This window comes from Humulus lupulus, chromosome 6, assembly GCF_963169125.1.
Source record: "Humulus lupulus chromosome 6, drHumLupu1.1, whole genome shotgun sequence".
NCBI lineage: Eukaryota > Viridiplantae > Streptophyta > Magnoliopsida > Rosales > Cannabaceae > Humulus > Humulus lupulus.
In genome coordinates this window covers 213,620,855-213,639,817 of record NC_084798.1, presented here as the reverse complement: position 1 = coordinate 213,639,817, position 18,963 = coordinate 213,620,855, and the positions used below count along the sequence as shown (strand labels likewise).

Sequence of the window (18,963 nt, the reverse complement as noted above, 5' to 3'; positions counted from 1 at the left end):
AATAGGTTTTATGGTCTCATAGGAAAACCTAAAACCAAATATCATTTTCCTGATTTAAGGATTATAGATTTATCCCACAATGAGTTTGACAGTGCTCTTCCAACAAAATATTTTGTCATGTTCAAAGCTATGATGAATACAGAGAATGTCCAACTGAAGTACATGGGAGATGATTATTACCAAGACTCTATAACAGTGACCATGAAAGGATATGAGTTAGAGTTGGTGCATATCCAAACTATCCTTGTAAGTCTTGATTTCTCCTGCAACAATTTTATTGGAGAGATTCCAGGGTTGCTTGAAAGGCTTAAGTCGCTCAAGGGCCTCAACATTTCTCATAATATGTTAAGAAGTACCATATCATCATCGCTGGAAAAGTTGACTAACCTTGAGTGGTTAGACCTCTCTACTAACAAGCTAAGTGGGAATATTCCTTTGCAGTTGACCGATTTAATATGGCTCCAAATCTTAAACCTTTCAGAAAACCAACTTGTGGGACCAATACCCAATGGTAAGCAGTTCAATACTTTTAGCAGTGATTCATTCAAAGGAAATTTAGATTTGTGTGGTTTTCCACTGTCCAAACCATGCAATGAGGAATATGAAGGATCAACCATGGAGCAAGAAAATGAATCGGAGGATGCAAATAGATTTACTTGGAAAGTTGTGCTATTAGGGTATGGATGTGGCTTTGTGTTTGGGATCTTCATAGGTTATATTAATTTTTTCTCAAATGGAAGAGCAATTTTGTTTGCGAAGTGGTCATAGTAGAGCAATGTTATTTATTTAGATTTCAATATATTTAGTTTCATGTTGTAATAATGTTCATGTTCTAGCTGTAGTTTTTGTGTTTTTACAACTTTACTCTGTTTTTCCTTTTTTTTTTTTCTTCTGTTTGTCTTTATGGGTGGAATTAATTTATAAAATAATTCTTTGGTGTAAGTTAGAGTAATAATTAGTTAGTTTTTGTAAACAAATGTTCATTATCACCATCATCCCCACTCATCCTCATATCATCATTTTGTATCCTCTCATGACCGATGGAAAATCCAAATTGGGTTTTGACTACTAATTGTTTTTTCTCTTAACTCAACTGTTTTTTTTAACTTTGTCCTGTTTTTCTCCGTTTTCTTCTGTTTATAACTTCAAAGTATGAACATCATTTCTCAAATAATCTTTAATTAATTATTCAATAGTATTAGATTTCTCGCAAAAAGAATGAATTGAAGAATTGTATTGTATTGACTTAGCTGATTAAAAAAGAATCAACCCCTCATATACAATCAGTAGAGTTGGTTACAACTAAAACTAAAGAAGTTGTTAAGCTAAAGCAATAACGAACCTAACAACTTAATAAACCATGACAAGCACTAATAACTAACTAACACAATAGCTACTCCTTAACAACCCCCTCAAATAAACTTAGTGTGGATAAGGAAACCACAGTGAGTTTCTCTTTCAAATCTGAGTAATGATGGCCGGAAATGGGCTTGGATAAACAGTCGGCAACTTGATCAAGTGCACGAGCATGCTTGAGCAAAAGCTGATGCTGCAGCACCTTGTCCCTAACAAAGTAGAGATCAATTTCTATGTGCTTGGTTCGAGTGTGGAGGACTAGGTTCGCAGCAAGCATAACTGAGCTTAGATTGTCACACCAATTGCTAAAAATAAAAATAAATAGAAGGGGTGTAGAAGAAGTAGAGGAGAAGAAGATTACAAACTCAAAGAAAAATAGTACATGTAAATATAAAAAACAAAGAAGAACATGAAGAAAGAAATAAGAATAATAGTAAATAGAAAACAAAGTAAAAATAACAAGAACACTCTAACACACACAACCAAAGTGTAGAGTAGTGGGGATCACCAAAGTGTCCAAAAGCTTATTTTCTCATATTCTCTAAGCACTAAGGGACTCTCAAGTTTGGAAATAGCTCTCTGGAATTATCAAGTATTTTGGTGTATTTTCCAGCCAAGTCTTTTGTGTAATAACTCGAAATTTTTATTTATTTATTGTGTTTTATGTAAACATTATTCTGTGAATTTTTTTTATTATTATTAAGAGATGAAAAATAATTAAAATAATATTTGGTGAATATTATTTTAATTAAAAAAGTGTGAGTTGATCGCTTTAGACTATGTGTTTGGAATCCACTAAAATCTTAGAATCATTTTAAACTATGATTTTGTGACTTATTCACTAAGAGTCTATGAATAACGTCCTTAGAACCTCTGTTTTGATTTTAGAAGAAAGCAAGAGAAAGAAGGGAGTGTTATTGGAAGTTCTGTACAAGAATAGTTAGAAGAAAAACGTAAGTCCGAACCTACTTTGCGTTGATTTTTCTCTTAGATTCTGAGTACCAAATTCATGTCAAATGGTTTTTTTTCTGTTCATAGCGTTGTGGACTAAGTTGAGGAGAAGAAGGAACCATCAAGAACCGGCCACAGTAAGAGGTACAAATTCATAGATTTCCTTTGTAGTTTACGGTTCCGATTTTTTGTTTTCATTTCTTAGGATGGCTATGAATTTGTGGGGTGTTTTATATAGTTTTAATCTGTGTTTAGGGACTAGAAACTTTCATTAAGGGGTTGTGAATGGTTTAATATGATAAGGCTTGAAGTTTGGGGGTGTTTTGGTGATGGGTGATGAGTGGTAGAGGCGGATATGGAAGTTTGGCTCCATGGTCGACGTGGGAAGGGAGGAAAGGCCGGTGGTGGTGATGGGGTGGTTGTGGTGGCCGAGAGGATGGTTGTGGTGGTGTAGAGGAGAAGCCATGATTGCCTTCTTGTTGAACCATGGGGTCGGCCAAGACTTGAGGGGAGAGGCCGAAGGTGTGTGTGAAGATGGTGACCATTGGTGGTCACGTGTGCATGTAGTGGTGTGCATGTGTTCAACTGGTTACAAATAGTTACAGATTTGTAACCAAAAGGGACTAAAAGTGGTATTTGGTCCCGAAACTTTAGAAAGTTACTCCAAGGCTTGGGATCAGGTACTCTAAGATCAAAATCTTATTATTGAGAATTAAGGATAAAAATTCTCTAGCTAATTGTCCAAGTATAATAATTTATTACAAGCTAGGCTCAGGAATTATTATGTAAGCTTCAAGAAAAATTCTAAATTTGGGAGTTAGTTTCAAAGTTTAGATTTGATGATTTAGAACCTACGAAATATTTTGAAGGACTTAGAAAATATTTTAGGAAGTACAATATTACCAATTTGAAGTCTCAAGGTCAAGAGGTGGGCTCGGGGCTCGTGAATTGGACTCAAGCATCGGAAAACATAATTTTAAGAAATAATTAGAGTTTTGACTTGAAATTTCGGACATAGTTTAAGATAAAATTATTATCGGAAAATAATAATTTTCTAAGTTGATTTCAGGATTTTGAGAGGGGTATTATGGTCATTTTACCCCAAGGGCTCGGGTTTGGGCCAGGGTTGGGAATTTCAGTTCTTGTTTTTAAATTCCCTTATATACATTTAAAATCTTAGTAAGCATAAACTAAGACATATTGTCCCAATATGATTATAGAGTCTAAACGCGATCGGAAATACTCACAAAGACATAATTCGCGAAAGCTAAGGACAAGAGGTAAGGAAGTATACACCAAGAGTAACTTAGCTTGTTGTGATCTTAGTGAATTGTTTGCATGGTTGTATGCTGCCAGTTAAATTCTAGTTGTTATATATATTGTAATATCCAACATTTTTATAATACAAATTTTTATTATAAATCAGAGTTTTAATACGTAAAATGTACAAAGTTTACAAATTTAAGAAATACTAATGGAAAAATAGTATTTAAAATATGGTTTTATATTGTTAATGAGATTAAAGAGAGAGAAACTTGAGTAGTCAAGTATTGGACCTAAATGTCATATAATTTTAATTGGGGATTTTTATAAAATTAAGAAAGTTTTGCTAAATGGCTTATTTGAAAAGAATGTTAGTATTTTGGGTCCAAGTGTAATTTAAAAAAAATAAAAAAAAATAAAAGGCTTCAGCCTTTATTTTTACCCGAGCCCCTCTCTCTCTCTCCTCAGAAAATTTTTATTCTCTCTCTCTCTCTCTCTTTCTCTCTCTATCGCGTGCGTGCGTCTGCCCGACCACCAAACGTCCACCGGCGGTCACCGTTTATAGCCACACGCCGGACCGTTGGATTCAGAGGCCTCCGAACTATCAACTACGCGGGAATCTAGAGCTCACTCGCCGATTAAACACCTCAACTGGTCGATTTAAGTTCGGCCACCCCGCGACTTCAAAGTTGCGATTCGGCCACCTCAGGCATCCGTTTGCCAATCCGTCACCACCATCGTGTTCCTCGTGTTGTGGGCTTCAAAATCCAATAACTTTTTCCTACATCTACCATAGTTGGGAGGTGGGCCCACCACGAGCCACCGCGATCCACCGTAGACCGACGGTCGAAACTTAGTGTTCGAGGTTTCGAAGTACGTTTTGAGTCTCAGAAAACCATCGTTTGACTTGTTGTGGAACCCGATCATTTTGGTATAATTTCTTTGACCTATATATTGTGATTTAATTGTGATTGATTAGAGTAATTGCTATTATGTGTATTTATAGTATATAATTATATATTCTTGATATATGGAATATTTTTCTGTAATTATACTGGCTGTCTGGGATTATATGTATTTTTTATACAGGTTTTGATTTTGGGATTGTCCACTTTATAGCCGTTGTGCTGTCCAATTTTCTAGAAAATATTAAATATTAAATAAATTATAAAAATACATATTTAATTGATTTTACATTAATATGTAAATTATTATGATTAATTAATTTTAATTATTATTGTTATTATTTTGTTAAGTAAATCAAGAATACATATATATATAAATATATATATGAAAAGTGTGATTTATAGTAAACCTATTATTTAACCATTATTATTGTATATTAATATTTGAATATTAAAATAATATCAAATATTAGTTTCTTACAGTTATTGATATTTGTAAGACCGGTGAATTTTGGAGAAAGTATATTTATTATATCACTGGAATTGATATTATGACTAATTAATAATAATATTGATTATATTTATATTATTATCATTATATTGATTATTACAATTTTATGTTAAAAATATGATTTCTTTTATAAAATGACTATTTGAATATATACATTCATATATGTATTGTTATTGAGGTATTTTGTTATTATTATTAAAATAAGTTTATTTATAGATGATAATTATTATTGTTGTTGTTATTATTATTATTATTATTATTATCATCATGAGAGTACATTATTAAATGAGCAATGTTTTATATAAAGAGTTATTTGTATTACGTTGATAATAATTATTATTATCATTCATATAGTTTATGGTATTGTTAATATACACTATCAATAGTGTATATTTACGATTTTGATAGAATTTAATAAATGATGTGCCTTGAATAGAATTTGTATGGATTTGATTGATTGACTCTTGCTGAGTAATTTTAAAATAAGCTAAGGACCTAAGGTAAGTAAATCTCACATTTTGTGCTTAAGTGTAAGATGTATGACTACATTGATTGTGTATATCTAATGAGTTAAGTATGGGATGATGATGATGCATATGATACGTATGTGAAGAATGGTTATATGAATATCATAATGGTGTTGTGTGATATGTAATTGATGAATTTCGTGATATGTGAAAGATGCCTTACTTGGTTAAGAATGATATGAATTATGTGCAAGTAGGTGTTCTTATGTTGATGGATATGTGGATTACTTTATGTTCATGATTTTGTTATATGTTATGATATATGAAGCGTTTAAGTTTTTAGGCTGGAAACCTTAGACCTGAGCCATAGCTCTACGTTAAGGTATAACAATGCCACCAACCCAAAGCTTCGTGTATTATGACTAAAGATGTTTTGAGTTATATGAGATGTGATACAATGCCTTGATTGAATACCATCAAACATGAATCATGAACATGAACATTGGCATTTCATCATCAGCATGTATGCATGGCATGTACAGTTATGTGATACATTATTATGTGATATAAGACCATGCATATAAATATGAGGAAAATTATGAAAGGTCTTATGTGAAGTGAGCATTTTAATGACACAAGGCTTAAGAAAAGTGATAATAAGATGTTTAAAAAGGGTGCCACTGTTTTGATGAAGCAATTAAGTAAGTGAAATGAAGAAGACGGAGGTCTATAAGACTTATAGTGGCTGCCCCCTAGTGTGGGCTAGGTCAGAGTTGACCATTCAGATATGTTTGCCACGTTTCCGTCTTTCTCCTCCATATGTGTAATAAGTATGGCAGCTATGACAACGATGAAATGAGTGTTATGATGAGCTTAGCTGCGATGATGGCTAGCCGGAGGAGAACCCATGAGATTCTATATGATATGTGTAACAAGCCCTGCAGGTATTGGCCGAATCAAACAGTGTGCACAAGTGAAATCGGGCCCATAAAAATGTGAAACTAAAAGAAAGAGCATAAAAGTAAAGTTTGAAAGTGCATGAGCAATAAATGAAATGCATAAGTATATAAGTCAGCATATTAGTATATGTGCACTATAAACTCACGACATTCATGTGTATGTGTATGCATGAGATTTGCTTACTGAGTGTTAGCTCATTATGTTATTTTCCAACATTTTTCCAGGTGTGGCTTTAGCTGTTGAGCAACTTGTGGAGCACGGACTCAGTGGCAATACAATAGTGGTTTAGAGTTTTCATATGGCTACATTAAATTTAAAGTATTCATACGTGTAATTGTTGGTTAAATTTTAATACACGCAAGTGCACGTATCATACAAGTAGTACTCACACAGGTGAGGTCGAACCCAAGGGAATTGTAGCTAAGTACCAACAAAATTGGATTTATATTTCTATTTGGCAACAATAAAATTTGGTGTTTAAATAAAAATGCAGAAAACTAAACAAGCAAAATCAACAAATAAGAAATTAAGGGTTTAACAATGGATGTGAAGATAGGGATATGATTTCAATTGCTTCGATTACCCAATTGTTAACGCTAGTTGACTATTCTTCTTCTTTCAATGAAATGACAGATTATAAAATTACCTAAACTCTTTTCAGATCATTTAGGTTCTAAATTGCATTGTCAACTATTGCATTTCTGAGATAGCACAACAATCAATTCGCTTTAAGTAATAATCCATAAGTCACATAAGCTATGGGAATACTTTCGTTTCGCATCAAAACATATGTTCATTCATTTAGAGCATTCCTAATATTCACTTTTCAGATTTCACATTAGGATCATGAATCATGCTTAAGGTGATCAATCTCAAACATACATTAAGCATAAAGATGAACAAATTTCATAAACAAGCAAGAAGAAATAATCAAATAACATTAACCATGGGGTGATCTCAGTCAATATCCATCAAATCCCTAATAAGAGTTTAGTTCATAATCTCAATATTCATATCCATAATCAAACTGAATGTAAACATAGGAAAAATCAAAGAAAAAGAGGATGAAACTAGATGGGGAGTTGTCGGAGATCGCCCACGCTTGTCCCAAAATCTGTCTTCTCTTGTCTTTTCTCTCCTTTTGTCTGTCTCCACTGTCAAAATCGCGATCCCCTTTTCAAAATGAAGACCTCATTCTATATCTTTCCCAAAATGACGAAATTGCCCTTAAAATTCTGAGGCGTACGGACGTCAGCGCCGCGGCGCCAATTCCTGCGCCGCGGCCCTACTCGGAAATTTCGAAATCTTGAGTTTCTGGAAAAGGGCTCGCCGCGACTCTAATACACATTAGCACCGCGGCCCTAATGCAATTTCAGCAAAACTTGAATAACCCTTCAGTTTAGCATATTTTCTCCACAATCCACTCCAAATGCCCAAAACATATGCTTAAACCTGAAATCAAGCAAAACAAGCATAAATCTGCTCCAAAAACACATAAACCATTAAAAAGACAATGATCAAGACACTAAAAAAGTAGGCTAAACTTAGCCTAACAGTAATAATTTCTATTAATAAGTTTATATAAAAGTTTTGAATTTGTCTGTATTTCTTCGTATTATTTAATTTAATTATTTTGTTCAAGTGCCTAACATACTCGTAAACCCTAGAATTACGAGTATGTGGCGAATTACGAGTATGTGGCGGACGTACCCTACCTTAGGGTCGTCACATATATATATATATATATGTGTGTGTGTGTGTGTGTGTGATAATATGACTGGATGTGCATAATAGTACCCATCTATCAGGTTTGAATGTGCTTAGTACAATAAAGTTATCATGAATGCAAATGTGCAATATTTGTGATTGTCAAGGGAAAACTTGTGAGGGTGGACCCCATGCAGCCGTGTGGTGGGGTTAGCCGCCTTGTCAGTAAAGTCATCGTGTTTTAGCGAAGTCTACCCCTTTGGCACGGGAGGTGAGTATTCTATGGGCCACGGAGGCCACCCGGGGATCATGACCCCACAGATAACTCGATGGCTCAGTTACAAGGGAAACCTTGTGAGGGTGGATCCCATGCAGTCGTGTAGTAGGGTTAGCTGCCAAGTCAGTAAAGTCATCGTGTGTTTAGCGGAGTGTACCCCTTTGGCACGGGAGGTGAGTATTCTCTGGGCCGCGGAGGCCACACGAGGATTAAGACCCCACAAATAACACGATGGCTCAGTTATATGTTTTCAGTATGTTATGCAATACTTTGACTTATGTGAATATGCTAGACATATTGCTCAGTTTACAATTTCCAGTTGTGCATTTTCGTTATGCAAAGCTTGTTTTGGTTAGTAGAATCATAAGTTGTAGCTAGCTTCCTTACTGAGCGCTATAGCTCATCAGTTACTCTGTGTGTGTAGGTAAGGGCAAAGCTTAAGGAGCGGCGCAATAAGCTGGAGGGGATTCCGTCTGAAGTATGTATACTGTGAAACAACCGACCTGCAGGGTTGTCAGGGTTCTCTTAAGTTTTCCGCTAAGTCTAGTAACAGTTTTATCAATTTCATGTTTACTAGTTTTATTTAAAGAAGGCCCTATGGCCACAGACAACTTCTTAAGTTACGTTTAACTACGTTTTGTTTTTAAAACTATGGGATCCCATCCAATCACTATTTTATTTCAAAGTACTCCAATGTAAAATTTTCTAAAGTTTACTTTAAAATTTATTTAGTTCTTAATGTTTGATTTTTACCAAAGTTGACTGTAAGGGTCCAGTTGACCCCAGATAGTCATAGTCGTATTTCGGTGGGGCTAGTTAAGAAAAGTCGGGTCGTTACACTTTGTGGATAGAAAATTGTGTCTCATGCAAGTGAGCATTTTATTCCTATTTATAGAGTTTTGAGACATCCTTTGAATTTCAAATTCCACTAACCTGCTTGGTTGTTATCAATGTTTAATTGGATATTTATGGAATTAAAATGAAGTTTTGAGAGTTACTTGGGATGTTAAAACCGTTCAAAATTGAAAAACAAAAAATTGGGATTTGGCTGTCAGCACACCCGTCTGCAGCCAGTGACATTCACGGCCGCGACTGCTAGTCCCTAACTCTCAGTTCGTAGTCTGGGATGCTGGTGGCCGGGGCCAGCGTGCTATTTCAGCCTTCCAAATTTTCCACTTTTTCCAAAATGTCTCAAATTCTTTCTTACTTGATTTTGTAACCTCTATACACATAATGGGAGTTAGAATCATATCGTCAACAATCATATCACATTATGACTTTGTGAAATTCAAACAAAATGTATAACTCTCAATCTACACATTATTGGCTAGCATTTCAGAATTACAAATTTGTAACTGATTTTGTAACTCCAAATATGTTACATTTGGACATACACATATGTCAAATTTTGTAATTCTCAATATTATATTAAAAAGTGTGACAAATCACATTATGTCACATTGTTTAATCTAATATTATATTATATAAAATAATATAACAATTTATATCGTTTTACTCATCACAAGAGGTTCTCGTGATATGAGTAAGTAACTAATCACCATTTACGTTAAAAAAATTTGTTTTCTTTTTCATTTAATGAATTTTTTATAATTCTTTTTCTTTTTTTCTTTTTTGAAAAGATTTATATTTCATTTCCATGCATATCAAAAAGGTAAGAAAAAGTACTATCTCAATATAGGGAAAAAAATACCATTTAAAACTTTTAAAAGAACTGTAACCAACAAAAACATACATTGATTTAGTTTTGATAGAAAATATCATTTACTGTAACTTTAGAAATACGCCACTAAATAATTTAAGAGCTTTTTTTAAAAAAAGTTAAAAATAAAATAAAATTAAACTCATTAAATATTAAAACAACTCTAAATTTTGAAATTCATGCCAAACTGGCCTTAAATATCAATATGAGGATCCATTGTACAAATGTCACTTCTATTTTTTTGGCTTCTTTCCCTAAAAATGTCATATTTCTGTGGGCCTTCAATTTTCAGAAATGTCAATTTCTCTTTCAAAGCTTGCATCTTTATTTCTTTTTAATTTCTTTCTTCATATTTGTCATAATGCATTATTATTTATGCAAAATAAACATAAACTCAATTCAAATCAAATATTTTCAATAATAAAATATATTACATTAAGTTCATAAAAATATTAACCAAAATATTAAGAACATTAAATATACATTTTCAATAACTAATCAAAAACCTTCACAGCAATCAAATTGATTATGTAAAATCAAAGACAATCAAAATAGACAATATTTCAAGGAAACATGTTTGCCTGAGCAACTCTCTCAGTTGACTCAACAAACCAATTACGAATCTAATTCACCATAAGAACCATATTCATTTTCGAAAATCTTAATTACTGCACTGTTTAGTGAGATATATGAAATATGCAAATAAGATAATTAATCACATAAAAAAATAATTGTCTTTATAAAAATACACATTTTTTTTATCTTTTCTATACGAGGAAAAGATTTCTTAAAAATAGAAAAGACAAATCAAATTACTCTTGATTCTTAGTGAATTGCAGCTTCAAAAATATGGTCCAAACAAGGCCTTAAAATGTATGTGGATGTCAAATTCATTACTTCTACACCACATAATACTCGTCCACATAAGAATTTTCCAACCCAAAATATAAGTTAGAAGATTCATATAATTGATGATATGATCAAGTCATATTGTTATGTCCCATTCCACAATGATAATACTTTTGTTTTACTTGAAAAGACTTTGACAAATTCATAACTAATTAATATGAAATGAAAATTCAAAGTCCCAAAAGTAAATGTTGAAAGAGCCAATTAATAGATGTGCATATTATGCCAAAAGAGTCACCATTTGAAACAAATACTTGGTTGGATGAGCCTTATCATTTCTAGCATAAATTATTAAATTGTTAGGTTTGAAGTGGCCTAAGAAAATTCAATCCTTATTAATCATACTTGTAACAATTTTCTTTAATAACACACATAAATAAAAAAAATTAAAAAATGACCAAATTCTTTCAACAAAAAATGGTTATCGAGAATAGTGATTACTAATTGAAGTGATCATGATATCAAAATATGATATCAATGGTAAGAAACCTTTTGAAAACAATTCATGCTTTTTTTTTATATATATAAATTTATTTAAAAAAAATAGAAAACAAAGAACTTGTCTATATATATATGCCCTTGCAATGGAATTGGAAAGTAAAATTTTATGTCAAAATTCAAAAATCTTATTAAACAAAGTGTTTAACCAATTGGAAAATCAGTTGCTGCAGTAAAAAGTAAAGAACTTACTTCAAAGGTAATTTTATAAATTTTTTTTGTTAATATATTATTCTATGTGACGGCCAAATTTTAATATGTTTACTCCAAATTTTATATATAAATCAATACTTACTTAACAAGAACATGCACAAATTAAAATGATGACAACCCTAAATTTCTCATTCGATTTTTATTTAATAAAAAGTGCTAATTAGAGGTAAAAAAAAATCCATTCAAATAATTTTGATAAAGTAAACAGTGAGTTCGATGGATAGAGTGAAAGTAACTATCACGAGCTAAAAAAATTCAGCTAACAAAACTTCATACAGTCAAGTTTTAGAAAGAAAAAACTCTACATCAAAGTCTTTAATGCAAGTCACGTCTTAGACCATAGCAATATTACTACAATCAATAGATGTGTCAAAAAGTCTAGCATAGAATAAGATAGGATGAATCAATATTTCCAAACCCCAAAAAAAAAGTTTAGACAAACAATTATTAAAGTGGTTATGTTATGTATACTTTTGTTTTACATGGAAGACTTTGAGATGTTTAATAATGAGGTCCATAGTGTCTTAATGATAGATAATAAGAAGACATAACGAATAAAATACCATATTAGTTTCCAATCTAATACATTGAGGTCATCCATTCTTATTCAAGTTTTTACACTTCTAAAAAAAAAAAAACAAAGTAATTAAATCACCATAGATAGAATTGTAGAGAACAAACTAAATGGGTGAATTATTTCCATCAAATTAACTTATTGTCTAGCCAAAAGACATATAAACAAATTTATTAGCTACTTTTTAAGAAAGCAACCAACAAAAGAGAGAATTATCCCAAGAAAATTAGAAAAAAAATTACACAATTGAGAAAACAAAGCAAGAGCTTCCACTTGACACAATCAATCACTTGAGTCCCAAAAAAGTCCTTCAAGAAAAGCACGAGCGATCAAAAAATTGGCTTATAGACCACCTAAAAGACAAATAAGATTAATGAGGTAAAATTTCTTATACAAGTTAAATAAAAATTAAAAAAACCAACAAACTCTTTCAACCGAGATTACAAGTCAAAAAAATCAAACCATAAATAGTCACTAAACTTATAACTCTTTCACTGGTCATGCCCCTCTCCAATTGTCTCACTTGTCCAACTTGGTTACACTTGACTTGAGTAGGAATTATGATTTGAAACTAGAGACATCTAGCTGGAAAAGAACTCTAGCAAACCTAACAAATCTCAAAGAATTGTTTCTTAATGATGTTGATATGTCTTCTACTTCACCTGATTCCTTTATGAATCTGTCAACTTCTTTGACATCTCTTAATCTTAGTGAGAGTTATTTGCAGGGGAAACTTCCAGAAAATGTTCTCAGTTTGCCAAACCTTCAACAACTTGATTTGAGTTACAACTCATATCTCAATGGTTCTTTTCCACAATATAATTGGAGCAGCCCACTTAAAGCATTGAATCTTTCTCAATCCGGAGTCGTGGTAGATCCTTACCTTTGTCGAAGGTTTAAGTATTTACAAGTTTTGTCTCTCTCTAATTCCAATTTCATACGACTATCTCCCGCGTTGCTTGACAACTGCACACAAATCACTTTCTTAGACCTTTCTTCCAATAATTTTGATGGTTATTTCCCATGGTCATCCATTTTAAATCTACAACAACTAACCCTTTTAGATATTCGAGAGAATAATTTCATAGGCCCAATTCCAGAAATTTGTAGTAACTCAACAAAAAATTCATTTTTTTTTTTTGTGTCTCTTCAAAACATCAATTTGTGAGTTCTCCTCCATTAAATTTAAAATATCTACATTTATCTGATAATGAGCTTAATGGGACAATACCATCTTGGTTATATTCCCTTCCATGTTTACAATATTTAGATCTAAGTTCCAACAAATTCAGTGGTAGCATTCAGGAATTCCAACATAATTCTTTGGAGGATCTTTCTTTATCTTCTAATAACTTACAAGGTTCTTTCCCAAGATCAATTTTTCAGCAAGTCAATCTCACGGGTTTGGATCTTTCCTCAAATAACTTGAGTGGTGTTGTTCAATTTGATCAATTTTCAAAGTTAAAAAAGCTCCAAGCTCTTTATCTTTATAATAATTGCTTATCACTAGTATCTAACAGTAATAATAATGATACTTTGCCCAATACTCTTTTTTATTTATATTTGTCTTCATGTGGTATAAGTGAGTTCCCGTACTCCTTAAGAAGCTTAGAAAATTTAAGAAACTTGGATCTCTCCAACAATCAAATTGAAGGCAGTGTTCCCCAATGGTTGTGGAATGTGGGTAAGGATTCATTGGATTTCCTAGATATTTCTCACAACTCTTTAACGCAAATAGATCAGATTCCATGGAAGAATCTAGAATACATTAACCTCCACTCCAACCGACTTCAAGGTCATCTTCCAATCCCACCACCTTATACACATTTTTTTTCAGTCTCAAATAATACATTGGATGGGGAAATATCACATTTGATTTGCAATCTCAGTAGGCTTTATCTCTTTGATTTGTCAAATAACAATTTGAGTGGGAACATTCCTCCATGCTTAGGAAATTCAAGTCTCTTTGTGCTAGATTTGCACAAGAATAAGCTTCATGGCATCATTCCTTCACATTTTTTAAAGGGAAACTTCCTACAGGTTTTGAATCTCAACGAAAATCAGTTGGAAGGGTCCTTACCAAAGTCTTTGCTCAATTGTAACCGGTTGGAATTTTTGGATATTGGAAACAACAAGATAAATGGATCATTTCCCTGGTGGTTGGAGTCTCTTCCGAATCTCCAAGTTCTTATCTTGAGATCTAATAGATTTCAAGGTCCAATAGGCAATCCCAAGGTGAGACATCCCTTTCACAATTTGAGAATTATGGATCTCTCTGACAATGAATTCACTGGTCATTTGCCCCAAAAATATTTTAAGAATTTTGTGGGAATGATGAATGCTACTTCAAATTACTTGAGCTACATGTATACATATGTACTAGATGCTGGTGACTATTATGAAATCAGTTCGTTGACAATAAAAGGAAATCATGTTGAGTTGGAGAAAATCCAAACCATGCTTATTGTCATTGACTTCTCAAGAAATAACTTCACAGGAGAGATCCCAGAATTGCTTGGTAAGCTCAACTCACTCAAAGGGCTCAATTTTTCACATAACAAGATATCTGGCAATATTCCACCATCCTTGGGAAATTTGACCAATCTGGAATGGTTAGATCTCTCATCAAATGAGCTTGTTGGGAAGATTCCATGGCAATTGGCAGCAAATCTAAATCAACTCCAAATTTTAAATCTTTCTGTGAACCAATTGGAGGGGCTTATACCTCGCAGTCCACAATTTGATACATTCACAAACGACTCATACAAAGAGAATTTGGGCTTATATGGGTTTCCAATTTCAGAATCATTCAACGATGACACCACACACCAATTTCAGCAAGAAGACAATGAGGAGCATGTGAAGGGATTTGATTGGAAAATTGTGTTAATGGGATTCGGAAGTGGAATGGTTATTGGAATTTCAGCGGGATACATGTTCCTTTCAGATAAAATCATTGATGGGCTTGTCAAAACAGTGAAAGGAGAACAATGGAATCTTATGGCAAAAAGATCAAAGCAGAGGAGAGCTCGTCAAAATGTTGGAATTGAGAGAAGACATTAGTTTACATTTTTAGTATATTGTGTTTCATTTTGTTTAAATGTATGCTGTTTGTTATTGTAGCTCGTTATTATGTAAGTTTGTGTTTAAATGAATTTTAGTCAAGTTTACAAAAACTCACCTGAACTTTTTTTTTTTTTTTGGTTTCATTTTTCTCTATACACTTATAAAGTCTCCCAAATGATGATAAAAATGGTTGTTTCTTAAATAAGACAAGAAAATGTATAACTCAAATACAATTCCAAAATTAATTTATGGTTTGGACATACATTTCTTCCCATTGCAATATATTCCTCTTTTTTGTTTTCAATAAAAATACTTTACTTGAATGAAAAATAAAACTAAAAATAAAGAGATGATGTGCATTACAATAAGATAGAGAATTTTTCTTTTTAATTTCTTTGGTAAGAAACTAGGATAAGAAAAGAAAAAAGCCATATTAATTACTTGATTAATTCATCCAAATAATAATACAAATTTTTGGTTTGTGTTCATGTTAATCATAATATATCTATATGCTTACCTTTTAAGGAAGTTTTTTTTTTGCATAAATTAAGTAAATGATTGTGTTTTTTGAAAAGTATAAAAAATAAAAAAACAAAAACAAAACAAACATAATAAGACCAATACTGTTTTATGTATACTAGACCACGTGATATAAGATTTGAGTCGAATAAATTTTATCATTATCTCACACTGTACTATTGAACTATTATTAGTATTCTCAATAAAAGTTTTTATTTCTACTTTAACAAAATTACAAATAAAATGGCAGACCATAGATCTCTTTTTATTGAATGCATTACATATAAGGATCTCTAAACAAGATTTGTTAATATATAAACACTTAGCACTAAACAAGATTTCATTATACATCATTTTATAGATTAATCAATTTATATCCGCCAAGAAATAATTTTTAAATACTCAACATAAAATAATTATAAAAAAACACAAGTGAGTAATAATAAATTTATTCATTATAAAAAAAATTATATTTTTAATTATATATTATTGAAACTATCATTTAAAAGTTATAATAAATTAGGATATATCAACCCAATTCAAAAATGACCACTTCAAAATAAAGAAAAGAAAAAAAAAATCGAAAATGACAACATGGATTGAGGAAGAGTTTACATAAGTGTAAATTCATTTATCAAATTAATATCTTTGTGACAAAAAATAAAAATAAAATTTACTCACAACTGAACCAAATCCAACCTAATAATTTTGTCAAAAAAAAAAAAATCCAATGTTTGCAGGGGAAACTTCTTTGACATCTCTTGATCTTAGTAACAGTGATTTGCAGGGGAAACTTCCAGAAAATGTTTTCAGTTTGCCAAACCTTCAACAACTTGATTTGAGTCACAACCCAAATCTCAATGGTTCTTTTCCACAATATAATTGGAGCAGCCCACTTAAAGTATTGAATCTATCCGAATCTGGAGTCGTGATAGATCTACCTCATCTTTGTAGAAAGTTGGAGTATTTACAAATTTTGTCTCTAACGAATTACAATTTCTTAAAACTTTCTCTCACATTACTTGACAACTGCACACAAATCACTTCCTTATACCTTTCTTCTAATTATATTGGTGGTTATATCCCATGGTCATCCATTTTAAATCTACAACAACTAACCCATTTGGATCTTTCATACAATAATTTCGTAGGCCCAATTCTAGAAATTTGTAGTAACTCAACAAAAAAATCATTTTCGTGTGTCTCTTCAAAACATCAATTAGTGGATTCTCCTCCATTGAATTTAAAATATCTAGATTTAAATATGAATGAGCTTAATGGGACAATACCATCTTGGTTATATTCCCTTCCATCTTTACAATATTTAGATCTAACTTCCAACAAATTCAGTGGTAGCATTCAGGAATTCCAACATAATTCTTTGGAGTATCTTTCTTTATATTCTAATAACTTACAAGGCTCTTTCCCAAGATCAATTTTTCAGCAAGTCAATCTCACGAATTTGCTTCTCTCCTCAAATAACTTGAGTGACGCCTTGCAGTTTGACCACTTTTCAAAGTTAAAAAAGCTCCAAGTTCTTGATCTTTCTAATAATAGCTTATCACTGGTATCTATTAGTAATAATAATGATACCTTGCCCAATACTCTTTTTGAATTATATTTGTCTTCATGTGGAATAAGTGAGTTCCCATACTCCTTAAGAAGCTTAGAAAATTTAGTATACTTGGATCTCTCCAACAATCAAATTGAAGGCAGTGTTCCCAAATGGCTGTGGAATGTGGGTAAGGATTCATTGGAATTCCTAGATATTTCTCACAACTCTTTAACGCAAATAGATCAGATTCCATGGAAGAATCTAAAATACATTAACCTCCGCTCCAACCGACTTCAAGGTCATCTTCCAATCCCACCACCTACAACGGAAATATCACATTTGATTTGCAATCTCAGTGAGCTTCTAGTCCTTGATTTGTCAAATAACAATTTGAGTGGGAACATTCCTCAATGCTTAGGAAATTCAAGTCTCTATGTGCTAGATTTGCACAAGAATAAGCTTCATGGCATCATTCCTTCACATTTTGCAAAGGGAAACTACCTACATGTTTTGAATCTCAACGAAAATCAATTGGAAGGGTCCTTACCAAAGTCTTTGCTCAATTGTGAATGGTTGGAATTTTTAGATATTGGAAACAACAAGATAAATGGATCATTTCCCTGGTGGTTGGAATCTCTTCTGAATCTTCAAGTTCTTATCTTGAGATCTAATAGATTTCAAGGTCCAATAGGCAATCCCAAGGTGAGACATCCCTTTCACAATTTGAGAATTATGGATCTCTCAGGCAATGAATTCACTGGTCATTTGCCGCAAAAGTATTTTAAGAATTTTGTGGGAATGATGAATGCTACTTCAGATGACTTGAGATACATGCAAGCAAATCTATATGGTAGTTACTATGAAATCATTTCGTTGACAATAAAAGGATATTATGCTGAGTTAGAGAAAATCCAAACCATGCTTATGGTCATTGACTTCTCAAGAAATAACTTCACAGGAGAGATCCCAGAATTGCTTGGTAAGCTCAACTCACTCAAAGGGCTCAATTTTTCACATAACAAGATCTCTGGTAGTATTCCACCATCCTTGGGAAATTTGACCAATCTAGAAGGGTTAGATCTCTCCTCGAACAAGCTTGTGGGGAAGATTCCATGGCAATTGGCAGCAAATCTAAATCAACTCCAATTTTTAAATCTTTCTGTGAACCAATTGGAGGGGCTTATACCTCGCAGTCGACAATTTGATACATTCACAAACGATTCATACAAAAAGAATTTGGGCTTATGTGGGTTTCCAATTTCAGAATCATGCAACGAGAACACCACACACCAATTTCAGCAAGAAGACGATGAGGAGCATGTGAATGGATTTGATTGGAAAATTGTGTTAATGGGATTTGGAAGTGGAATGGTTATTGGAATTTCGGTGGGATACATGTTCCTTTCAGATAAAATCATTGATGGGCTTGTCAAAACAGTGAAAGGAGAACAATGGCATCTTTTGGCAAAAAGATCAAAGCAGAAAAGGGCTCGTCCAAATGTTGGAAATTGA

At 32.5% G+C, this 18,963-nt stretch overlaps 1 protein-coding gene across 1 annotated transcript; it reads left to right on the top strand.

Moving 5' to 3' along the window:
* The first annotated feature begins 17,160 nt into the window (after positions 1-17,160).
* Positions 17,161-18,963, top strand: LOC133786009 (receptor like protein 22-like). The gene has a single exon (XM_062225221.1). The coding sequence runs from the start codon at positions 17,161-17,163 to the stop codon at positions 18,961-18,963; it is 1,803 nt and encodes a 600-aa protein (XP_062081205.1).